The 26,556-nt window shown below is 37.6% G+C and overlaps 1 protein-coding gene across 1 annotated transcript in view; it reads left to right on the top strand.

Moving 5' to 3' along the window:
• Positions 1-11,085: 11,085 nt before the first annotated feature.
• TRHR (thyrotropin releasing hormone receptor) overlaps positions 11,086-26,556 on the top strand; it is a 34,259-nt gene continuing 18,788 nt past the window's right edge. The window contains exon 1 of the mRNA XM_027853990.1: positions 11,086-11,874. Within this exon, the coding sequence (XP_027709791.1) occupies positions 11,086-11,874 (789 nt within the window). The remainder of the gene's footprint in view (positions 11,875-26,556) is intronic.

The raw sequence follows: 26,556 nt of genomic DNA, 5'->3' as shown, positions 1-26,556 counted from the left end.
ACACTGTGCTAAGTATTAGGGCATACAAAGAGAAGCTCCTTGCTATCAAAGAGCTTCCATTCTAATTAGGGAAGCCAAGGTGTGTATGAGAGTTCAGATGCAAGGTAAGCAAGACAGATGACAAAGCCTAAGAGTCCTAAAAAAAAAAATGAGGTCAACATTCTGAAATCCAGAGTAAGTGGTAGATTCAAACCCAGGTCTCATAGGTATTTTTCTCCCTCCTTTATCTTCATTTTAAAGCCTTTTCAATTAGGTTTTCATGGCTCAAACGAAAAAAAATCAACCCTGTTAGATGCACTCCATTCCTGGCTAAGAGCCCATTATTTGTATAATTTAAGTTGGAGTCCAAAAATTCAAATCCCACCCTCACATACTATCTCCTTAACATGTTATTCACTTCACAAATCTGCTTCTCTCATCTGAAGCCCTTACCTCTGATCAACAATAGTGATAGGAACACCACCTGAGCCCTTTTTATTTTATTTTGTTTTCTTGCCAAGAAGAATGACCTTTGAACTGGAATGTGCAGAATGAAAAATGGCCTACAGGGAGTTGATAACCAAGATAAATAAGGAGACAATAAGAGAGCAGTGAGCGCTTACCTACTGTTGATGAATTCAAGTCACCTGACCCAGATGAACTATATTCTTGGGTGCTGAAAGAACTGGCAGTTGTGACTACCAAATCACTCAGTGGTATTTTAAAGATCGTACAGAATGGAAGAGGTGCTACAGGATTAGGAAGAAGGCAAATGTTGATCTGTTTTATACACATATACAACAGATATACACACACATATTCGATTAACAGGCATTTATTTTTGTCCCTCCTACTTTCCCTTACCCCCTGAGAAGAAAAGAAGGTAGGAAAAAGGAAAGAAGGAAGGAAGGAAGGAAGGAAGGGAGAAAGGAAGGGAGGAAGGAAAGAAGGGAGGGAGAGAGAGGAGAGAAAGAGAGGGAGATAAAACTCTTGTATCATCTAAGCAAAGTCAAGCACATCTGGTTTTGACAATAGGAAAGAAAATAGAATCTCCAAACTATAAGCCAGGGAGCTTGATTCCTAGGGAAAAAAAATCTAGAATAAATTATCAAAGAAAAGTATCAAATTATCTAGAAAAAAAAACAGTGAACACAAAGACCCAACATGGATTCATCAAAAACAGGTCATGGCAAATTAATTTACTCCTTTTTTTTAAAACAAAGTTAATAGATGAGAGGAATGCTGTAGGTAGAGTTTACTTAGATTTTAGTAAAGTATTTGAAAAAAATATTTCATGCTTTCTTTTTTACTTATAGTACTGTGTTCAGTAGTAGGTCATCACATTTTAGGAAGGGAATTGGTATACTGGAAAGGGTATGGAACAGGGTAGCTCTGATGGTGAAAGATCTCAAGATTCTGCATTATATGGATTGGTTGAAGGAAGTGGGAAAATTTGACCTGAGGAGATGACTTAGGGGGGAAATAATAGCTATTTTCAAATATATGAAAAGCTAATATAGAGAAGAGGAATTAGACCTGATCTGTTTAGGGGAGAACAGTGGACAGTGGATGGCATATGGAGAAAGATTTAGGCTTGTTTTGGGAGATTAGGCAGGTTTAAAGGAAAAGATCTTGATAAGGAACATAGTACAAAAGTGGAATGAATGATATACCTTAGGAAATCAGGAAGTCTTATAGAACAGATTAGATTACCACTTGCCAGAGATGTTGGAGAGGAAATTCTTGTTCAGGTGTGGTTATACTAGATTCAAGCACTTAATAAGCACCTACTAGGTACCAGCGTCACCTAGTAGATACAGGACATGCTTGTGACACTTACTATGACCCTAGGAAACTGCTTGATTTGGCCTCATAACTCAGAGTAGAGCAAAGATCTAGAGTCAAGATTTACAGAAAACTGGTATTTGGGAAACTAGTATAAGCATGAGCTTTATTATTGAGGTGCAGCAAACAGGCAAAGAAAAAAGCATACATACACATACTATAAGGCAGAAACAGAAATTAGGCCACACAGTGCCATAGTTACTCATGTGAGGAAGACATAGACTAGGGCAAAGAACTTCATGGGATTACACTGTCAGAGTGAGGCTTGAGTGGGGAAGTTTTATACCTTAAAGATAAACTTGGTTGAGGACTTGTAACCCATTCCAGATATGGATGGGAGCATTCCTAGTCAGACTTGGATGTGGTAGGGAAATTCCTTTGATTGCTTATCAAGACTCATGTGGGGGTGTTTCCTCATCAGGACTATGTCCAAATCCATAATCCAGGATATCAGAAATAGGCGCTGGTGCACAGTTGCTGGCAGTCAACCAGAAGCCTGGTCTAATCAAGAGCCATGATCAATTACGTGTTTGACACAGAGTCAAAAGGAGTCAGGACAGTTGAAGAGTACAGTCTTCAATTCATTGTTTCAATGTTTGTGGTCATTGGGACTATTTAGCTTAAGTGACTCCATATTGGAGTCCTATCACTTAACTACAACATCAATGTATTTCAAAAATCCCAGTTGTCTCAGAAACACATTGAACTTTTCAGTGCTAAGGCAACTTTCTAAACCTATAAGTAACTGAAGAGTTGCAAATCTGCAATAGTAGAGAGAGCTCCACCAACTGATTAAATCTGCTCCTACTATAAGTTTAAAATAATGTACCAGGGACAATGGTAGGCTTTGGAGATACAAAGACAAAAACAAAACAATCCCTTGCCTCAAGAAGCTTATATTCAACTGGAGAAACAACATGTACTCAGGTAAGTCAATACAAATTATATACAGTTAAAATAGATTAATGGAGGGTGGCACTACCAACTAGAGTGTATCAGTACAAGCTTGATTGGGATTCAGAAAAGTGGAAGTGAGCAGGGAGTGCATTCCAGACATGAAAGAGAGCCTGTGCAAATTCATGGAGGTAGGAGATGAAATGTCATAGACAGCAAACAAATTTGGTTAGAGCCTAGAGGGTACAAAAGGCACTAATGTGGAATAAGTTTGGAAAGGTAGACTGGAAATAGACTTGTGAAGGGCTTTAAGTAACAGATGAGTTCCTGAGCAGAGGAATTGCATGATTATACCTGAACTTTAGGGAAATATCAATAGACCAGTTAGGATGTGATTGCAAAAATTTAGGCAAGAAATGATGAAAACCTCTGATGTCACTTGCATTTCTGAGATTCTGTGAAACCTCCTAGCTATACCTGAAGATTGTAGGTACAATAAATGTCCAAGAAGCCTCCTAGATATAAATATTGAGGCAATGAAATAATCTCACTTTTTTTTTCCCTTTTCCTGATCATGTCCATTCAGCAATTTGAATTTGCCCACCTTACTCATGTGATTCCATAGCCTTTGGGTGTTTTCTATCCTTTGTTTAGATTTACTTGTTCTGAGTTATGTCCTTTCAAGGCTCTGCCTTTGTCAGCTAACTCAGAAAATGGGGTAAATGGAAGTATACTAATGTGTTTGTGGGCTCTAGTGGGTTAATATTTCTATTTAACTAAGGCCTTTTGGATGTGGTGCCTTTACTAAAAGAATAGCTTTCATGTTCAAAATTGTGGACCTTGTGCTTGTCCCTTAGTAAAGGAATTTTGGAGTAAGTATATGCATCAGAATCTCACCATGCTGGTATTCTACTATCCCGTGCTCAGAAGTATCTAAATGGCACAGTAGATACAGTATAGCGCCTGCAGTCAGGGAGACCCAAATTTAAATACAGCCTCAGACATTTACTAGCTGTGTGACTCAGGGCAAAGCACTTAACCTTTGTTTGCCTCAGTTACCTCAACTGTAAAATGGGGATCATAATAGCACCTACCTCCCAAGGATTTTGTGAAGATCCAATGAAATATTTGTAAAGTGCTTAGCACAATGCCTAGACTTAATAAATGTTTCTTTCCTTCCTCCCTCCCTTCCTTCTTTCCTTCTTTCCTTCATCCTTTTCTTTCTTCCTTCCTTCCTCCTTCCCTTCCTTCCTCACTTCCTACCTTCCTTTCCATGTATATATGGGGGCCAGCCCTGGTAATATAATAATTATCACACACATTTACATTGCCCTTCAAGGTTTGCAAAATGCTTTCATTAAACAACACAATGAAGTAAATGGTGTAAGCATTAACTTCAATTTACTAATGAGGAAATTAAGGCTCAGAGAAGCTAAATAGTCACGCTTCACCATGGTCATGCAGTCCATGGTCAAACAACTAGCAAATTTTAAGAACTCAGCTTTTGAAAAAGTGAATAGGAATGAAAAAGTATTTATTAAGTTATGATTGTGTGCCAACAAACAGCTCCTGTCCTCAAAGAGCTGACCTTCCAATAGAGGAAGAAAACAATTAGGGAGAATGTCAGAAAGGCCTGGTTTGGTCTGGAAAGTGACAGAGATGTTGAGAGGAGCTAGAGGGTAATTGACTGAGAAATCTTTTCCAGGAATGGTAGTGTTGATTTGATTAATTTTCCCAGAGCTAGGAACTTGCTGAGATGTGGGTGAAGAGCTTAAAAGGAGAAAGATACTAGTGCAGCAGCAGAGCACAAAGATGGCCAAAAAGCAGCCTGGTAGGATGGCCTTAGGCTAGGTATGGAGGATTCTGAGCAGTGAGAGCCCACCTACAAGGGCCCCAGAGCAGGAGCTGGAGTGCCCAGGGGGAGGCAGAGGTGGAAGAAGCCACTTCAACTTCACCACATCACCATAAAATACTGAGCTTAAGGCTAGAGTTGAACATCTATGAATATTTTAGGCTTACAGTCTGAATTGCCACTCCCATTTATTTCTCAATGGTAGTATAAAGGCCCTGGGTTCAAATTCCACCTGTGACACTGTTTGTGTGATCTTGCCCAAGTCACTCTACTTCCCAAGGCCTCAGTTTCCTATTCTCTAAAATGAGGAGATTAGACTAAATGGTCTCTGATATCCTTTCCAGCTCAAGCTCTCTCATCCTTTTTTTTCTTGTGCGCCTGTTGGCCTACATTTGGGAAATATATTTCTCTCTGGATTAGTCAAGGTCTGAAATACTAGAAGGATAAAATCTCCTAGTTGATGAGAACTTAATATTCCCTTTCCTGAATTCTCTGTATGCTACAGTTATGCCCCTGAATTGGCATGATACATTATATATAACTATTCAATTAATATTGGCTGGTTTGGGGCTGGAGACAATAACTTGATGTAAATGCCATTGTTTTGTAAATGTGAATTTTAGATGGGTATGAAATTGATTTATAGACATGGGACCACAGTAGAACAGACAGTTTGGGGCCAATATGACTGTGAGCCAGGAGTTATGAGGCAGTATGGGAGATATCAGGGAGGAGAATGAAAAGTGAAGAGAAGCCGAGAATGAATGGTGTGCTCTAAGAGTAGAAAGGAGATAATAAATCACTCCAAAGCTGAAAAGAATAGGAGCTTGTGCAATTGGACCAAGACTGGAAATTTATGGAAGAGATAAGTTCAGAAAGTTCTGGAATGGTAGAACACTATAGGGATAGCAGTTAGAACCCCACTCTGGACACTATGACTATGACTAGAGTTTAGCCAGAAAGTACCTTCCTTTCTACAAAGATCAGAGGTTGAACATACCTGGCCTAAAGTGCAGGGTTTCTGAAAAAAGTCAGAATTGGGTATGGGGATGAATAAAGATAGATTGTGTAACTATTCTAGGTATGCCAGAAGTGTCAAAATGCCCTCTGCAAAACTCTTGAGTTTAGCTGGGAAATGTGTAACAAAATAAATAAAAATATAATACGATGTAGATAATGTTAATTTATGGTTTTCTAAGTCAATACATTACCCACAAGGATCTTTTTTTTCTATTTGAGTTTGACACTACTAGTCTATGCCATAGGATCCTAATATTATAGCAAAGTATTTCATACCTGTCTTGTTTTAGGATGAATTGATAATCATCTATAGAGAAAAGATTGTTCTCCTCCTCATCTTCACCTCTGGAGTCTCTGGCTTCTTTAAGACTCAACTGAAGTTCTACCTTCTACAGGAGGCTTTTTCCATTCATCCCTCTCTCCATATGTTGGAGTTTTCCAATCTTACCTTGGGTATGCTTTATTTTGTTTATATAAATATCATATGAATGTCATGTTGTATCAGTTCATGTAAGCCTTTCCATGCTTTTCTAAATTATATATACATATACACATAGTTGTACGTATGTATTTGTGGATGGATAGATGGCTGGGTGGAAGAATGAAGTAGATAACTACTACATAATCATCCTTCCATTCATGACACATACATTTTGCCTCTAATTATAAGCTCTCTAAGGATAGGGACTATTTCACTGTTTTCTTTGTACCCCCAGCACATGATAGGCACTTAATAAGTGTTTACTAATTAATTAATTGACTGATCAACTTATACTAGAGAGGAGCAGCAGATGCCCAGTCTATGCTACCAAGGTATCAGTCTTTTAGTAAAAACCCAATACCCATTTTCCCCAGGAAGCAGCTAACTACAGAAGGAACAGCAGCCTATGACAGCAGGGTTCTATTTGAAAGGGGTCCTGTCAACTTCATCACAATCTTAAATCAACACCTGTGTCCCTTGAAGATGTCAGTTGAACGATCAAGGTTAATACTCCACTGGCAAAAGAAAAAGGCATAACAAATGAACAACAACCACCCTCCCCCCCCCCAAAAAAAACCCAGTGTGGCATAAAGAAGAGCACTAGATGTGAAATAAGAGAAATTGGATTCAAATTTCATGTCTGTTCATATATGTATGAACTCAGATGGGCTTCAGTTTCACCACCAATAAAATAAAGGGAGTTGAATTAGATGATCTTTAACTTTCCTTCCAATGTTAACCCTATAACCCTTGATGCTAAAAGGTAACATGATATAGTAGATTGAGTAGGAGACTGGGGTTCAGAAGGATCTGAGTATCACCGGAGGCACTTACTTTCTAAGTAGTGTTTAACCTCTGTAGGGCTCACTTACCTCATCTGTAAAAAGGGTATAATAACAATAGAACCTCCAAAAGATTACTATAAGGGTGTTTGTAAAGTACTTTGGAAATCTTAAACTATTATCTAAGTGTAAATTATCATAATTGTTATCTATGATCATATGCTGTATTATAGATGCCATTTACTTAATAGTTGCACAATGTGTATTTTGGGGGAGTTAGGGAAAAGGCAATCAGGTTAAGTGATTAGCCATGGTTACATAGCTAATAAGTGTGTGAGGCTGGATTTGAACTCAGGTCCTTCTGACTCCAGGGGTAGTACTCTATGCACTCTGCCACCTATCTGCTTCATGTCCAATGTATATTGAAAAATCTTCCCTGGCATTTCATTGATGCCTGGGATTATAAATGATTTTTGAGGACCTCTAAATCCCTATCTAAGCAAAGACTTTTTTTTCATGCCTGAAAATAGTACCTGTTTATAAGGAAGAGTCCCAGAATTTCAAACAAAAGCCATTTAACTTTATCTAATCAACGGAAGAGTCATCTAATTTCTTACATTTAAAAAAATAATATTTTCTGAAATGTGTTTATTTGTTTTAAAAATCCATAACATAAGGAAAGTACTAAAATTAATGAAATAGCTCCAAAGAAATGTGTTCCAGGTTTTAAGAGGGTTGAGAAAGGTGGTAGTCAGAATTTTTTTTTAACCAGACCTCCCCTTCCTTGTTTTCCCAGTGTCCCCTCCCTGCAAAAAAGAAACACTCAATTGATAATATCTGATCAGATATGTGCTTTGTGGGTGTAATTAATTAGTGGTACAAGAGAAAGACTGCTGGATTTGGAGTCTGAGAGTGTGGGCTTATATCCTGGCACTATTTACTCACTACCAGTTTGAGCAAGTCACTTAATATCTCTAAGATTCAGTTCTTCATCTGTAAAATGAAAAGTTGACCTAGGTGATCTCTAAGGTTGTGGTTCTAAATCTAATTACATTCACTTGAAAAATCTCTCTTTCTATCCCACATCCCACTTATTTATGTATTGACTGTTGAAGAATGAAAGAGAATAAGCATTTATATGGTACCTACAGGCACTTTACAAAGCACTGTAATCTTATTTGAACCTCATTAGCAATGGTGGGACCTAGGAGCTATGATAGGCAAGCAAAAAGAGCTTAAGTGACTTACCCAGGGTCATGCAGCTAAGTGTCTGGGGGTGAATTTGAACTTGGGACTCCCTGACTCTATGCCCAGCACTTTATCAACTGTGCCACTCAGCTGCCTCTGATGAAAAACCATTAGTCCAGGAGAACAGGAATCATCTAGAATGTATTTTGGAGGGTTGATCTTCAGGTGATTGACCTAGGGAACCAGAGAACTGCCAGATATCAGAGCCCCTGAATCTACCCTTGGTCAGGTGGATAAAGAAGCACCATAAATTATGTTTCATGTCCAGCCTAACTGACCCTCCAAGCAAATGACAATTCAAGCTTCTTTTTTTTAAATTTTATTGACATTTTTAGAATTTACATCGTTTTAAATTTGTAAATCTATCTTTCTGCCCTCCACTATCAAGAGGACTATCCCTGAGTAACAAAGAAGAAAAAAGAAGAAAAAAATAAAAGTAAGGGGTGGTTTAGCAAACCTAACCAATGCATTGACTGCATTTGATAGTATAAAGGAGATACGATTTCTCTTTCCTTCTTCTTAGGAAAGCTTGTTTATTATAGTTACAATGTTAACTTTATTTTGTGGTTGTTATTATTATTTTTATTTTCGTTTCAATACAATACATACTGTTTTCCTGATCTTGTTTCTTTCATTCAACATCAGTTTATACAAGCCTTCCCATGTTTCTCTGAATTCTTCATATTTATTGTTTATGACAGTGCTATAATATCCCATTCCACTTGTGATGAGACATTACCTGATCAATAGACATCTAATTTATTCCTGAACTTTCTGTCGATTGGGGTGGGGGGGGTGAGATCAATAGACATCTAATTTATTCCTGTACTTTCTGTCGATTGGGGTGGGGAGGAGGTGGTGAAAGACCTTCTAATTGTCTCCCATTTCATAGACTGCTCTTGTATCCATTTCACTGTGGCTGGGCCATTTCTTATACATTCTGACCTAGGAGTCACCACTGGAATTTGACACTTTCCACTGTAATCCCTGAAAGGTGGCATTTTTTCAGGATCAATTAACAAGACCAAGGAGGTTAACCATTGGTTTTGAAGAGGCTTTAGTATCCTGAGGTCAACTGAGTTTGGGGAAGATGGATTTATTTTCTGGACTTTCAGTAGAAGTAGCAAAATACGCATAGGAGCTACAAAAAAGAAGTGAGTGTCAGGTTAATAACTCCCTGGGCCAACAATGTAGCAGGAAGGTTGCACTTTCTGGAAGAAGACAGCCTCCAGGAACCTAACCTTACAGGGCTGGGGTAGCAAAAATCTGCATTGAATTTGATTTCTATTAAGATCCTCTGACTTAGGAACAAGGTGCAATGGAAATATAACAACAGGGTAAATAGGATGGTGCAGGAGCACAAGTGAAGAAAAAGAAATGGGTGGAATAGTTAGAATCATTTGACAAAAGGGACTAGTACTCCAGGGCCAGAAAGTTTTAAAAGTAGACTTAGGTCATTCCTACTCGCAAAATTATGCCTTCATAAACCACTTTTTAATTTTTTTTTCACAGACCCTGGAAGATTGAAATGAAAATGCTTCAGAATCAACTCAATCTTCATTTTCTCCCTCTACAATCTGAGAGGTGAGAAGAGCCAATTTCTCTTTTGTGAGGGAAAATAGTCCACAGGTTTCTAAAGCAGAGAGCGAGAAATTGATTTCAGCTCAGATCTGCAGACATTTTCAGGATACAAAGGCTCTGGATATCTCTTTAACTCTGAACTGAGGAGGTTTTGCTAGCCACTTTCTCACTGCAAGTAGCATTAAACAGCAGGTGACTGACTCAGAGCCAGAAGTTCCATCAAAAGAGGAGTGAGCATATCCACATTTCAGGTTAGCTTACCTTAGAAATGGGAATTTCTGTAGTGCTGCTCAGACTCCACGTAAGCTGCTGAGAGCCCTGCTTTCTGCCAGGTCTCTCGCTTGTGGTTTGTTTTTGTTGTTTGTTTGTTAGTTTGTTTGTTTGTTTGTTTTTTTCAAAGTCCACTTGGTTAAGACTGTCAGAAAAGGAATTCTCCAAAGAAAAGATTCTGAATTGGTGAATACTGGGTAGGAAGATCATGTGCATGTGTGTGGGTGCTCTCACTAAGGGGACGGTCTGTCATTTGACAGCTTTACTGAGGCTGTATGGTGTGTCGTCCCTTGGAAAGGGCTGGGAGGGTGGAGAGGGTGGAGGGAACTGCAGTTCTGAGGACTGAGCAGCTGCCAAGTGATCTCTTCATGAAATAAAGTACAGACAAGATTTTCTGCCGTACTGGGAACTTGGACCTGTTACCTTTTCAGCTACCAAGGAAACAAGGCAGTGCTACAGAGAACAAGGTAAGGGAAGAAACCCATCTATCCCTATCTGGCACACAGGGACAGGAAGCATTAGGCAAAATTGTGGATCCTAATATTTGCTATTTTATTGCATAGGGACCTCATCCCTTTATAGGAAAAAGGGGAAGAAATGAATTGCTAAAATTACTGATGTTTGTCTTTGATTTTTTTCCCATCCTTATGCCTTTCCCTCCCACTTTATATTTCTCCTCAACAGTTAAGTTGGACTGTTTAAATTTCTAGTTCTTTATATTTAGTTACTTATTTCAGCATCACATTCAGAATAAAGAACTCTCCTTTTCGTCTCCCATTCAGTTTTCCCCAAGGGGGGGGGTGGGGGGAAGCCAGGGAGAGAAAGGCTTTGTTCCTATAAATTAAACCAATCTGTTGTCATAGTCTCCAACAGAAGGGTAATACAGTTACTGAATGTCCATCTTCCAGAAACACCATAGAAGGGGAGACGGAGCTCAAATGAGAAGTTAAAGTTACATGGGAGGGATTGTCATTTGCTATGAAGTGGTAAAAAGGTGAATGGGTGTGTCATACAATTATCCATTTGTACCCATTTTGTTACAGGGAGGGAATAACAGTGAATGAGAGTGAAGACCCTGGAAGATAAAATGTTCTGAGCACCAGGGGCTTGGGAGAAACTTCAAGCTGCTAAAGATGGAAAATAAGACAGGAGGTGAACTGAACCAGACACAACTTCAGGCCCGAGCATTGGTATCCCTAGAATACCAAGTGGTCACTATCCTCTTAGTTCTCATCATCTGTGGACTGGGCATCATAGGCAACATCATGGTGGTCCTAGTGGTGATGAGAACCAAACATATGAGGACCCCCACTAACTGTTACCTAGTGAGCCTAGCAGTAGCTGACCTTATGGTGCTGGTGGCTGCAGGTCTCCCCAACATCACTGACAGTCTCTATGGTTCCTGGGTCTATGGCTACGTAGGATGTCTCTGTATTACCTATCTCCAGTACTTGGGCATTAATGCTTCTTCTTGTTCCATCACAGCATTTACAATTGAGAGGTACATAGCCATCTGCCACCCCATCAAGGCCCAGTTCCTCTGTACCTTTTCAAGAGCTAAAAAGATCATCATCTTTGTGTGGGCTTTCACCTCCATTTATTGTATGCTTTGGTTTTTCTTGCTTGACCTCAATATGGTCACTTACAAAGATGCCACTGTAGTGTCCTGTGGCTACAAAGTATCTAGGAATTACTACTCACCCATTTATCTGATGGACTTTGGCATATTCTATGTTGTACCAATGATTCTAGCTACTGTCCTCTATGGACTCATAGCTAGGATACTGTTCTTGAATCCCATTCCTTCAGATCCTAAAGAGAACTCTAAGGCTTGGAGGAATGACCCAACTTACCAGAAGAAGAATTTGAATGCTAAGACAGCCAGCAGATGTTTCAATAGCACCATTTCTTCCCGGAAGCAGGTAAGAAATCCAATTAAATGAAAAAGCAATAGGGGATAGAATACAGGAATGAGTTGGGATTTTCTTTTAAGTGCTCAGCTGATGAAAAACATAACATGTCTAGTTTCTCATGTTTCCTATCTTCATGTTTCCCACATTCAGCTAATGTTAAAATTATCAAGTCTGATTCCAAAGTAACTAAAAAAACCTAAAACCTGACATTATAAAGTGTTGAGTATATATGTTAGATCTTATAAGTTGAGCTACTAATAAGATTTAAAGGAATGCTAAAAATCTACTCTTAAATTTTATATTCCTCTCTGGAAAATTTTGTATTAAGTATGGCATACAGATCAACATCAAGAAAGTACTCTCACCTGAAGATATTAAAAGTATGGTTTTATTGAATGTCAAGAAATTGACAAGATCATAAGGATGAGTAAAAATATGAAAATTAAAAAAAATTTTCTCTATAGTAACTTACAACTCAGACTCACAACCTCTATTGGGTTCTTAGAGTTATTGCTCTAAACTACAACGAACAGAGGCAGAGAAAAAGGAGCCGATAGATTGCCTTCCTCTTCCCAGAAAAACAGAAATTCTCAAGAATAGTATTTAAGAGACTGAGTAACAAGCCCAGTCTAATGCATATAGTGATTGCATTTTAGTGACTACCTTTTATTTTTGCAAACTGACTCTTACAAATTAGTCTGTATCAAAGGCAATAGAAGCACATGTGGTCACAACTGTATGGTAAAACTACAGGGTAGTTATGTATAACCATAATTATCCAATTAGCAAATGTTCATCAAGACAGAGAGAGGAATAGCCACCAAATTACATATAAGGTACATATATGTTTACATTTGACTACTTTCCTTGTTTCCATATAGTTATTCTTTTGTACATGCCAGGGCACGTACAAAACATTCAGTCTTTTTTAACTCTTTGCTGAAGGGACAATACTTAGTAAATACAAGTGTTGTCATTGAAAAAAGTAAACACTGGAGTGCTGCTGCTTTCACATGGATGCTGAATGTCGTCATGACATTTGGATGATGAATACAGTTCTTACTATGTGCAGTCAAAACACAGTGTATTTTTTGCATGTTTTTTAAAGGCTGGGAGTTAAGGTAGATACAAGTAAATATGATCAGATATAGAATATCCTTTTCCTTTCCAATCATCTCAGATCTGTGAAAGAGACACTGGAAACAGTGGGTAGCTGATAAATGTTTGTTGAATGGAATGGGATGGGATGGAATGAGATGGGATGGAATGGAATGGACTGGAGGAGGCAGCATGTAAAGTTGGAAGGAGCAATAGCTTCACTTAGAGGCACTGGGTTCCAATCATGGTTCTGACATTAAGTGATATTACACAAGTCATTAAAGACCTCACTGGTGCTCAATTTCCTCCTCTTTTGGCCTAGATTGCCTGAATTTTATTCCAGCTTTAAATCTATGATCCTATGAATATACTAGGATGGAAAACATCAACTTTTTCATCAGTGCTTTCCAATACAAAGTTTCAGCATCGACCAGCACATTTGGCAGAGATAGTGAAAGCCCTAACTTGATTTGGGGAACTGTAGAGAACAGATTGGTTGACCACTGCCAAATCTATAATTAATTGACATAATAAAATAGTAAAAACAAGGGCTGCATGGGGGGGAGGAGATGACATGCTGAGTATCAGAAAGGCCTGAGTTCAAATTCCTTGTCTGATATTGTGTGGCCTCAACAAAATATTGAATATCTTTGTGCCTAAGACATGTCTCTAGGACCAATCTACTACTACATCAAGTAAACAAAGATGTATTAAGCAACTACTATGTGCCAGACACTCAGGTTGCATTGGTGAGGAGATTTTCCTCAGTCCAGATGAAATCAAATACATATATCACAGATAAAAGTCATGATATGGACTAATATCTGGAGTAAAGAATACCAATTACGAAGTTCATTAATTATACTCCTATTTAAAATTGTGTTATCAATTCCATGAGCATTAGTCTGAATGCCTTCAATGCTTAGCACAGTACCTGGCACACAGTAGGTACTTAATAAATGTTTATTGATTGATTGAAAGTTCCTACCCTTTATCTCATGATTAATATCTAATAACAAATGAAGTATAATGTTTCAAATTTCATGAATATGTTACTTTTTTTATACTCAAGCATTTCAAAGCAGATATAAAGGATCCACTAAGCCCATTTCCCTCCTCCCCCCATACCAACACTTGTATCCAAGGTGGAGAAATTTTTTGTTGTTTAGTCATTTTTCAGTTCTGTCCATCTCTTCATGACCCCATTTTCTTGGCAAAGATACTGAAGAGGTTTGCCATTTCTTTCTCCACAGAAAATCATCTAAGGTAAAATTTATTCATTCATTTATTTTTTCAACAAAAATTCTTTGAATCTCTTCTGACTATTCTAACTTCAGATTCCTACTGCCCCAAGGACCTTCATTTAAATCTTTTCTCTTCTTTTCCCTTTATCAGGCAAGTGCAATTTACATTTTAATAAATGTCTTGTCTAAGTCAGTTCTTTGTTTACAATAAAGCCAATTTCACACAACTTTAAAGAACTACACAAAAAGGAAGTAAGGGCATAAAAAACTTTCTAGGAAATGTGAGGGGCAAATAGGAGTTTTTATGAATTTCTATCTAATGGAGGAGCTACAAAGAGTGAGTTGTTGGTATAGTAGAAAGAATGTTAGACTAAAAATAAGGAAACATGGGCTTGAATTCTGGTTCTAACACATACATGCTATGTGACTTTGGTCACACTTATCAACTGTCAGAGTCTCATTTTCCACACCTGTGAAACAGGAATAATAGTTACTGTATGTCCTTCATAGGGTTATTGTGAGGAAAGTGTTTTGCACAGTCCCTTGTGCAGTTTAACTATAAATTGCTATTATATTCACTTACATTGGAGTCCTTTCTGTTGCCTCTTAATGGTTGTAGAATTGATCCTGAGTTCTCAAAAGCTGTAATATCAGAGCCCATCTCAAGTAGGTACCAGTAATCTAGAAAGACTTTGAGGTCTGTTGTGTGTCTCATCTGCGGACCTGTCTAGGTTAGTTCAATGAGATTCAGCCACATAACCACTGAGTAATGATCTTTTGGGCCTCAGCAATTCTCAAGACCATATGCCAAGTCATGGAAGGGTTGTAATCCATGTTAGCAGAGGGAGTGCCCCCACTGGTGAAGTCAATAGTCCATGAAATAATGAAACATTATTATTGTACACAGTGGAGAAAAGTGGAGGCAAGATGCTTTTCCTAACAGTAACAGATTCAATTACATTTAAAGGTCATACCTAAACACCTAGTTAACTGAAGCAAATCAATGAAAAAAAATTGTCAAACTGGTCCTTCAGCATCACAGGTAAACAAATCAAATGATTTTCCCCCTTTTCTACTTGTTGTCTGGATGTTATATAGACCTCAGATGAAATCAGGATCATTTCCAAATCATTTTCTTGCTGGTAATTTTTTAAACTGTATGTGCCAAAGGTCAAAACAGCCATGAATTGAAACATCATCCAAATGATTGGTATTATTCAAACAAAACATCCCAGTGGTGGATTGAATTCTGTACTGATCTGACTAGATATTTTCATGTTGTGAGCACAGCCACAGAATGCACTTCTGTAAAAATATTGGTTTACAAGCAAATTGTGATGCAGTAGAAAAAAATTGTATTTAGATCCAGAGGACAATGGATTCAAATCCTTCTTCTGCTGTGTGCTATAGTTTTCCTTCCAACTCAAAAATCTATGGTCTAATAGGAATGTCTACTTTTAAAATTAATCTGCCTCCTACTAAGTATAAAGAGAAGCAAGTAAGACATTGTGCACGGTAGACTTGTGCTTCTGTCTTCTACCAATACCCATTAAAATGCTCCTTTGCTTTTCTCAGAATGAATGGTGTGATGACAATGTGTCATTATCCAAATGAGAAACTCCAAGAGAACTTAGCAAAATGTTTAGAATAAGCTTTACTGACTACTAGATGTTTTCAATCAGTATGAAAATCCATGTATCCATCAATGTTTCCAAGACATTTCTTCAAAGGGGCTATTTTAGTAGAAAAAAATAGGAGGAAAAAGCAGTCTTATTTTTATTCATACCAACAACGCTACAGACTTTAGGTAAAATCATGGAGTGAGTAAAATTTCCCCCTGCTATTCTGTCTCTCTCCATTCCCGGAAGTTTTCTCACCTTTTTGGTTTATCCACTTTCCCTCTATTTTCACTGTCACCACCATCACGGTGTCCCTTTCACACTCTCACTTGCAGATCAATTAATTATTGCTAAGGTGTTAACTGATTATAGTCCAAGATATGACCCTCTCCTAGGAGTATTTGTATTTAAAAAAGAAACTCTTGAAATGGAAAAGCAAAACTATAATAGCATCTTGATAGGCAGCCCTTCCAAAATTCAGAGAGAAGAAGCATGCAATACTTCCTCAACAGCGTAGCACACATGTAGCTGTCAAGTCTGTCTATTCCTATGACTGGCCTCTGTCTTACGTAATTGTTAACCACAGTATGATGGGTAAGTAAATGGCCATTCACAGGGCTAAATAAACTCACTAATAAACATTCACTCACATCCATGATGAGTATGATGGGAAATAATCCTTACTTTCCAGTCTATCAGTCAAAAGTATTTATTAAGTGCTTCTGATTAAACACTGAGGTTAAGAAGAGAGGCAAAAACAGTCCCTGACCTCAAGGAGCTTATATTCTAATGGAGAAAACTACATGCAAAAAAAAAAAAACTTATGTATATACTCTTTAAGTAAGGTGTGCCAAAAGTCATAGTGCATGTTAAGTAACTGAAAAGTAATCTCAAAGGGAAAGCAGTAGATCAATAGTATAGAGGTGGGATGGGCAGGAAAAGCCTTTAGCTAAAGATAGGATTTGAATTTTGGCTTGAAGGAAGCCAGAAAAGCCAGGAGGGAAGAAAAATAGCATTTCAGGCATGGAGAGAACACCAAGTAGGCATGGTGTCTAAGGTGTGACATATAGCAAAAAGGCCAGCGTCACTGAAACAAAGAACATGAAGGGTTACAAAGTGTAAAAGGACTGGGAAAGAAGGAAAAGGTCAGGCTGTGAAGGGCGTTAGAGGTCGAAGAAAGCATATTTTACCTTAGATGCAATAGGGAGTCACTGGAGCTTACTGAGTAGGGGAGAAACATGATCAGAACTGTGCTTTCTGAAGATCACTTTAACAACTGAGTGAAGGATGGATTGGACTGGGGAGAGATTTGAGGCAAGAAGATCAACCCGCAGGCTATTGTCATAGTCCAGGCATGAGGAAATAAGGGCTGTATATCTAGGGAGAAGGCGATGTATGCTAGATATTTAAAATTAGAAATGACAAGACTTGGCAACAGATTGGATGTTTGGAGCGAGTATGAAAGAAGAGTCCAGAATGACATTGAAGTTGTGAGCATCAATTACTAGGAAGATTGATTACTCAATAGTAATAGTAATAGGGAAACTTAGGAAAGGGGATGGTTTGGGGGAAAGATAATGAGTTCTGTTTTAGACATGTTGAGTTTGAGGTATCTACAGGCTATCTAGTTCAAGATGTCCAAAAGGTAGTTGGTGATGTGAGACTAGAGTTCAGGGCTGCATATGTAGATCTGGGAATCATCAGCATAGAAAGTAAATTAACCCTTTAGGAAATGATGAGTTCATCAACTAAGAGTAAAAGAGAAGAGGATCAGGGATAGCCATGTTTAGTGGGCACAACTTGGATAAAGAATCAGAAAAGAATATTAAGAAGGAACAATCAGATGGGTAGGAAGAGAATGAGGAAAGAGCAGTGTTACAAAAACTTACATAGAAGGAGTATCTAGAAGATGGTGACGAACAGTGTCAAACTGTTCAGGAGAGTTTCAAGAAGGATGTGGATGAAGAAAAGGCTATTAGGCAATTAAGAGATCACTGATGATTTTGGAGAGTACAACTTAAGTCAAATGATGAGGTCAAAAGCCAAATTGCGAGGGTTTAGAATTGAATAAAAAAAATATAGGCATCAGTTATAAACAGTCTTCTCAAGGTCTTTATCCAAGAAGAGTAAGAAAGATATAGAAGAAAACTAACAGAGATGGTAGGATCAAGTGAGAGTTTTTAAAGATGGGGGAGACACAAATGTGTTTGCAGACAGAAGGAGAGAAGTCAGTAGATATAGAGAGATTGAAGATTAGAAGAAAAGTAGAGATGATAGAGGAGACAATCTTTTGGAGAAGATGGTAAGAAATGGGTTCAAGAATGCATGTAAACAGTGTTGCCTTGGGAAGGAAAAGGGTCCCCTCTTTATGAGAGAGGTAAAGGAGATAACGATGGAAGTGATTTGAGATGAGAAGAAGATGGAGTTCTTGTGGTCTCAATTTTTTTAGTTAAGTATGAGGCAAGGTCACCAGCTGAGAGGATCAGGAAGGGAGCATTGTGGAAAGTTTGAGTAAGAATGAAAAGATTTGCAACAGCCACTATGGTAAAGGGGAGGGCAAATTAATTAGGGAGATATAAAAGGATTGTCTTGCTCTAGAGAGGGCCCGTTGAGATATATAACATAACTTCCTGGCAGTAGGCACTTAAATGACTGTTAAATCAAACCAAATTGTTGCATTCCATTTATAATCAAATAAAGGGAATAAAAGACCTATGCAAATAACTGTAATCCAAAGTGGACTCTGATATGTAAAGTAAGAACTATGGGAATTCATAGGAAGGAGAGGTCAATTTTTAGCTATGGCTGGGTTCATAAAAAACTTAGTGGGAGAGGTGACTTTGCACCTGGGGGATGGCATTTGACCTGTAAACCATAATAGTAATAAACACCAAAAGTGAGAGGAATTCTACAGTCATAGTTATAGAATCCAAGAGAAGTTGAAGGATTAGGTCTGTTATAAAAGACGATCTGAAGAATTCAGGCAAAATATAATATATAGATATAAATATTTACATGTTTAATCAATCTCCCATAATAAAATATAAACTCCTTAAGAGAAAAGACATTGTTTTTATCTCTGTATCCCTAATACCTATTAAAATGTCTGGAATATAGTGGGCTATTAATTAATGCTTTTTGAATTGAATATAGGTATGTATTGACCCAACCCCATAATAAAAATTGCTGAAACAAAATAGTATACAGTTAAAGAAAAAGTTAAAAAGAATAGGTAGCTTCCCTTAATAAATTTGTCACCTGGTTAAAAAGAACTGCATCCTCTCTATTGAAATAATTGGTAGATATGATTGCTAAACTACTGTCAGTGATATTTGAACAACCATGGAAAGCAGGAGAGATATGACAGGAATGGAAGATATATGCTATTCTTATTTTGAAATACATGAATGAATGAATAAATGAATGAGAATAAAATCTACAAACTATAGACAGCAAGTTAACTTCCATTCCTGGCGAAGTTCTAGAATGAATTATCAAAAATATGGGAAATAAATATCTAAAAAAAGAAACAGCCATCACAACGAGCCATAATGATTTTATCAAAATAAGGTCATTCCAGACTAATTTCATTTCCTTTTTTTGAATGAGTTACTAGACCGGTTGATCAGGAGAAAACTATAGATAAAATTAAATTAAGTTTTAGCAAAGTAGTTAATAAGGCATTTCATATTATTCTTGTGGAAAATACAGGTGCATGTCCAGGGCTTCTTAAACGTCTTCCACTCACAACCCCATATGGGGTCACAATCTACAGTGTAAGAAGTGCTATACAACAGTGCGATTTCATGGATTCAGCATTGATTGAAAGGCCAGACACTAAGTAGTTATTAATTGTTCCTCATTAACTTGAAAGTAGGTATCTGATGGAGTTCTCTAGGGATCTGTCTGACCTTGTGCTATTTACTACTGTAATATGTGCTATTAAGTTACTTTTTTTTAACCAGTGCCTTAGATAAACATTTTGTTGAGTCATTTCAATCATGTCTGACTCTTCTAACCTCATTTGAGATTTTCTTGCAAAGATACTGGAGTGGTGTGTTATTTCCTTCTCCAGCTTATTTTACAGATGAGAAAACTAAGGCAAACAGGGTTAAGTGAATTGCCCAGGGTCACACAGTTAGCAAGTGTCTGAGGTCAGTTTCAAACTCATGAAGATTAGTCTTCCTGATTCCAAGCCTAGTGCTCTGGGTTTGAACCCAACTTGATCCTTACATATCCCTGTGAGATAGATAGTAGAATTATCTTTATTCCTATTTTACAGGTGAAAAAACTGAGGTATAGACTTGATTGTATAAAACTAGAATGTAGCCTTTGATCAGTGTTATTTTTCAGTATAGACCTATGTTTCCCTATCCTTTGAAAAAGATCCCATTTTTAGGGATGTGGACTCTGTTGGTAGCTTATATTCCCAAGTAGATATGCCACATTCAGCTCCTACAATCTGTCCCTACCGTCCAGAAAGACGCTTAATAAATTTAAATCACCAGATAATTAGACAATTCTACATTTCACTTCACACAGAGAGAGGGTCACTAATTTTGTCAAATTTATTATGTCTCTTCCGATAGCACTTGGGTTGGCATATTGGAACTCGTGGGGTCTGAATTTCCTTGCTCTGTTAAGCTTGTTTTTCTTTTCATGGGTTTCTAGCTTAAAACATATCCTCAATCACACAGAGATGGCCAAGTTTAAAGGAAGGCAGTTTGATCCCCAAGTACTTGGCTGCCTGTCTGCTCTTTCATTTTCTTTGTTAATATGGCACCTTTGCACAGCAGCCAGCAAACAAAGCAGCACACTGTTCACAGTGAACACTTTCTGATTTACACACTGGACGTGGAAAAGCTTGTACATGCATTCCATCAATTGATTGGATGGAAATGTCTTGCAATTAAGAGGGTATTTTTTTCCTTCTGTTAAAGAATAAACCATTTGTTTTCATCTAATTTTAGATCCTTAGCCATAAACTATCATTTCAACCCTAGGAAAAATGTTTTTCCCTTCCTAAATGTCCAGGAGAAAATAAATTCTCTACTCCTACAAATTCACCAATCTGAGCAAAGTTCTTAAAATGACTATAATTTAATCAACAAATATTTATTAAGTGCAAAGCACAACATTAAGTACTAGGAATGGAAAGGCAAAATTTTTTAAACAATTAGTGTCCTCAAGGAGCTTATATTTTACTAGGACAACACAACATGTGAGAAATAATATTCTAGGCATAGAGAATAGCTTTCATGAATGAATAAAGGCCAAAATAGATTGCTGAGCTTGGGAAATGACTAACAGTCCAGTTTGGTTGGAACATATGGGAAGAACTATAAAATGAGGCATTTTCTTTGTTACTAAGAGTTCATTAAGCACGTAGTACATGCTTAATGATTACTTGTTGATTGACTGATTGAAAGCCAGATGGGAGCTAGATTATGGGAAACTAAATTCCAAGTTGAGAAATTAAATTTTCTTAAACACTTTGTACACAAGTCCTTGCTCAAAACTTCTATTAGCTACCAGTTGCCTGTATATCAATCCATAGGGTCCTCTTTCCCGCTAGAGTTTCTCTTCTGCTTCCCTCCACCACCGAGAGATCTTTGAGTAAGGCTATCAGAGAATTCTTCTCTTCCCCTTGCTTTCTCCTTCCTACCCTAACTGACTTTGTGACATCTATTTTGGCTTTTCTTGAGCTCCTCTTGTGGAATTAACTTGTGGCCCTCTGGGATCCCCCTTTTCCCTTCATTGGATAAAGATATAGGGGCTTACCTGATCAAGTCTGTGTGGGCCTGTGGAGGCCCTTCAGTTTTTTAAATAATGTTTCTCTTCACATCTGATGATCAGTCTTGAGAAGAAAAAGAAAAAGAAAATTATCTGGAGTTCACCATTAGGATTTTAGATCTAGAAGGACCCTGGAGGTCAACTCGGTCAAACTCCTCACTTTACAAAAAAAAAGAAATTGAAGCTCAGAGATGTGATTTACTCACAGTCACGTAAAGCAGAATTGAGACTAAAACCTAGATGGCCTAATTCCCAATTCAGTCACCTTTTCTTTTCTTTTTTTTTTTTGATGAGGGTAATTGGGGTTAAGTGACTTGCCCATAGTCACACAACGAAGGTGTGTTACGTGTCTGAGGATGGATTTGAACTCAGGTCCTCCTAACTCCAGGGCCGGTGCTCTATCCACTGCACCACCTTGCTGCCCCCAGTTATCTTTTCATTGAACACCACACAGATCATTTGTGGATAGATTCCAGGTGGTCCATGAACTTGTATGGGAAAAATTACATCTTTATTTCCATTAACCTCTAACTAAAATTTAGTATTCCCTTCAATTATGAAGGTAGATATCAAAACATTATTCTGAAAAGAGATCTCTCCATACATAGGCTTCATCAGACTCTCAAAGCTTCCATGATGATGTTCAAAAGGTTATCTCCTTAAGACTGAAAATCCTATGCTCAGAGCTGTAACTATAGTGTTCCAATCAGGGCTTTCCCACTGTGGTGCTAACATCCAAGTGGTAGGAATCCTGTAGCACAAGGTCCTTGTTTCTCCATTCCTCTGCCCGAACCTTGCCATGGAAGACCCCATACACACACACTGTTGCATGACCATTGCTGTTCTTTCTTAGTCCAGAGCTGCTACCCCTGGGTATCTTAATCAGTACCATCTCCTGGAGTTTACATTCCCCTATCAGGAGCATCTCCTCCATCTCTGCCTAGAAGTTGGGGTCATCTTCTGGGATACAGGCCAGATTCTCTTGAGGACCAGCTTCACTTCCTTCACAGTTGCACTTGACAAGGAGAGGCTACTTGGGTCTCACTTCTCATCACAAAATAAATTTGCCCCAGGTACTGGAATTGATTCATACTTATGGCTCTGCCTATGTTGAATAAGTACACAAAGAATTTAGAAATTTTAGCATAGATGAGTGAGGTAATTCAACTCATATGTTCAACAACTAAATAAATCAATCAATCAGTTGATAGGTATGTGTTGAGTGTCTATTATGTGTCCAGTACCACAATAAGTACATATAAGACGAAAGAACTTGTGGAATAAGCCTCCTTAATATTATTCATAAATCACATATCTCTAGATGATTAGGGGCAGCTAACACTTAACCAACAATTTCTGGTTAATCTTCATACCATTGCTTCTGCTGATCATCATCTTTATCTCCTCTCCCCAAAACTTTGGATTCCACACCTTGATCTGCCAGCTCTAATAGGTGAGATTTTTGCCTTATCTTGCCAGGATACTGGCCTCCATTCCATTTAGCTGTCTCCTACTCATCTTGCTTCTCCAGTTATGCCCATCCTTTCCTAGCACCCCTTTACGTGTTGTTTTCTTTCACTAGAATTTGGAGTCCTTCAGGGCAGAAACTGTCTCACTTGCTTATGCTTGAAACTCCAGAATTTAGCACAATGCCTGGCAAATAATAAGAGTTTAATAAATGCTTGTTAACTAACTGACTTCAAGTGCTATCTTTGGAAGTACTGTATTGGCTAAACAAAAATTAGTTAGATTGCTTCTCAGAATAATTCTTCATAATGGGAAGACCTAGACTCTGAGTAAAATGCCATGTTTTCATCTTCAGATCCCTTCTTAGAGTGAAGAGTATATAACCTATGGCCAGGGAAGAATGGTTGAGATGTATTGCTACAGGAAAGTGATTTCTACAACTGGCAAAAAGTGCAATAGAAAGTTCTGACTCCAAAATCATTTTAGAATGGATCTCTCAATAATAAATCCCTTACTCAAAAAGATAATCAATCCAGTCAATTTCATGAGCAATCATTCTTCCTTTGCTTTTTAGAAATGCTTCTAGTAGGAAAGATCACTTAGTTTTCTGTCTCCTCAACTATCTGTTTTCTAGTAGATGAAGTTGATTTTTTATTCCCCCAAATGGCCTCACTACTGCCTCATTATCTTCCTTGTCTTAACAGATTAAAAACACTGTAAAACAAAATTCTCCTTGAAACAATTATCTGAGCTCTAAGATAGTCCATCTTACCCATGATTCTTGATTTTCTCTACATAAGAAATAGATGATACCCAAAGATGTAAGCACATAACATGTAATAAATTTAGATTACCAGGGCCTGGGGTGCTGGATACTTTTCTGTTTCTTCTGAAGTACATTGCTGTCATTCCTTCCAAAGAATAAGTAAAGTGATAAAAATGAGAGATATTACCTGTCTTTATAAGTTTTCTATATCACTGTCTTGCTCTAAAACTCTTTTGCCTTTTTAGACTACATTATTGTTTACTGCAGAAGGTACTTCTTTCCCAACCGAAGTTATGCAAAACATGGTGGACTTCTAAAATCCAGAAAGGGGTTAAACCTGTTGTTTTTAATTATAGTTGCCAAGCAGGTAGATTCTAGGTTGTTTCCAACTCCTATTATTTTCCAAATATACATGAGGTAATATAGTCTGAGCAAGATTATTGTAATTTCTCAAAGAAGGGAAAAGGGACAGGATAGAGACTGGATGTAATTTCATCTCATTGGGCTTACTTTCCTCATCTGTAAAATTTGGGAAATTGATGGTTTTCAGTATAGATGTCACAGTGAAGTTTGAAATGTTATTTCATTTTAGAGAAGGGTGATGAGTAAATAAACAGCTAGGTGGTGCAATGGATAGAGGATTGGGTTTGCAATAAGGAAGATTCATCTTCAATAAATGCAAAGCTGGTCTTTGACCCTGTGCAAGTCACTTAACCTTGTTTGCCCCAGTTTGTCATCTGTAAAAATTGAGCTGGAGAAGGAAATGGCAAACTACTCCAATATCTTTGCCAAGAAAATCCTGAATGAGGTCATGGAGAGCTGTACTCTACTGAAACCACCAAAAAACAATAGCAGATAACTGAATGGAAAAGTCATGGGGTTATTATGCAACATTAGTCCTAATGCAGAAACTTCTGGTCGGTGGCTAGATAAGTTAACTTTTCTAATGATTTTAGTGGTCATTAGGCAAAGAGGGAGAACATATTCTAAAGGTATCCTGATTTTGCAGCAGAATGCCTGTGTACAAGACTACCTTATCTCTTTAATTTTTAAATGAAATGCTAAGGAAATACATTGTAATTGGGCCTCTATTAACATGATATTGGTGTCAGTTTTATAGATCTAGCCCTACAATGCTGACAGGTAGGATCACCACCTATAGAATCTTTACACATTTAATAGCCATCAGGAGTTACTTGGATAACATGACCCCAATTATTGAGACTAGGGAAGGAAAATTATTTAGAGGTACCAAGGGAAATAAAGCATACTTTCAGAAAACCCATTTATTTATTAAGAGTTGTATTGTAGAGGCAATTTGAAATGGAAGCGGTTATCAAGAAACTTAACAAAAAAATTTTCTAGAAATAAATGAAATCACTGAATAACAAACTATAATTCTCCTGAGAATCCATTGCTATCCGTAGTTGTAATGCTAGGGGAAAACGGAATACTCAATAATCTTTCACAAACAATTCTCAGCCTTCCTGAGATTGCTTTGAGATTCTCAGAATACCAGCTGCCCAATAGTCTGTATTTTTGCTATACTTGAGCTCATTAGCACATAAGATTTGTTTATCACATGCCAGTAGCATATTTAATATGACCTAGCTCAGGGTCTTCATGTCAGTGATGTCTAGTTTATATCAGATAGGAAAGGTATGCATAACCTTGGGTAATATTTCAGCTCTGTGACAGTTGTAATGAGATTTTCTGGTTTTTGAGACACAAGGTCAAAGTGGTTTAGCTTCAACAACTTGGAAACAACACTGGGCTTAGGCGCCAGAAGACCTGGTCTTAAACCTCTGTTCCACTAGTAGATGTGGGGAGAGATGTGTACAAGTTTGGACTTCAATTTTCTTGTTGTGAAATGGAGACAATCAATAAATTAATCAACAAGGACTTATTAAGTGCCTTCTCTTTGCTGACACTATTATAGGCACTGGGGATACAAGTATAAAGGATGAAATAATTCCTACTCATAATGAGTTTGTTAGCCTAATAATGGAGACAAGTACATATGAAAATATGTACAGGTCAAATATAAAGTTAAGAATAATAATACTTGAATTATTATTATTATCTTACCTCACATGGCTATTGTATATTTGGTAAACCATAAACATTATATAAATGTTAGTTAGTATTAATCAGTTCAAATGTTAGAGAAAAAAAAGATTACCAGATTTGGGTTTCTCACAACCCAGTTTCACTAATTTCTAGCTGTGTGACTTCATATAAGTCACTTCATATCTATGGGATTCAGTCGTCTCTTAAAAAAAGGGGGGGGGGAATTGGCCTGGATAAGCATTAAAGACTCATCCAGTTCATTTCTTTGAAATGAGCATGCCCCTGCTAAGTTCTCTTCATCAGTGATCTCTTCGAGCTATTAAACCTTAAAACTGCAGTAAGACTTGAGAGAGCCTATATATGTTTACAGAACATTGCAACCATTAGGAACCTTAGGGACCAAACATTTTTATTGCAGATGAATAAATGGACCCTGAGAGAAATGAAGTGACCTATCTACCTCAGGTTATCCATATTTTCAATGTCTTACAACCAGGGCAGCCTGGAGGGAGGGGGAAAGATGCTTTTCAAAAACATATTCCAAAAGTATCTTTATAAAAATAGACATCCAGGAAGTTTCCATCCCCAAGGATAGAAGAGACCAAAAATTTCTTGAATTTCAGGTACAGAGTTT

The sequence above is a fragment of the Vombatus ursinus genome, unplaced genomic scaffold (assembly GCF_900497805.2).
Source record: "Vombatus ursinus unplaced genomic scaffold, bare-nosed wombat genome assembly UNPS02010284.1, whole genome shotgun sequence".
NCBI classification, from domain to species: Eukaryota; Metazoa; Chordata; class Mammalia; order Diprotodontia; family Vombatidae; genus Vombatus; species Vombatus ursinus.
The sequence above is the reverse complement of the archived record's forward strand: the minus strand, read 5'-3'. Positions and strand labels throughout refer to the sequence as shown.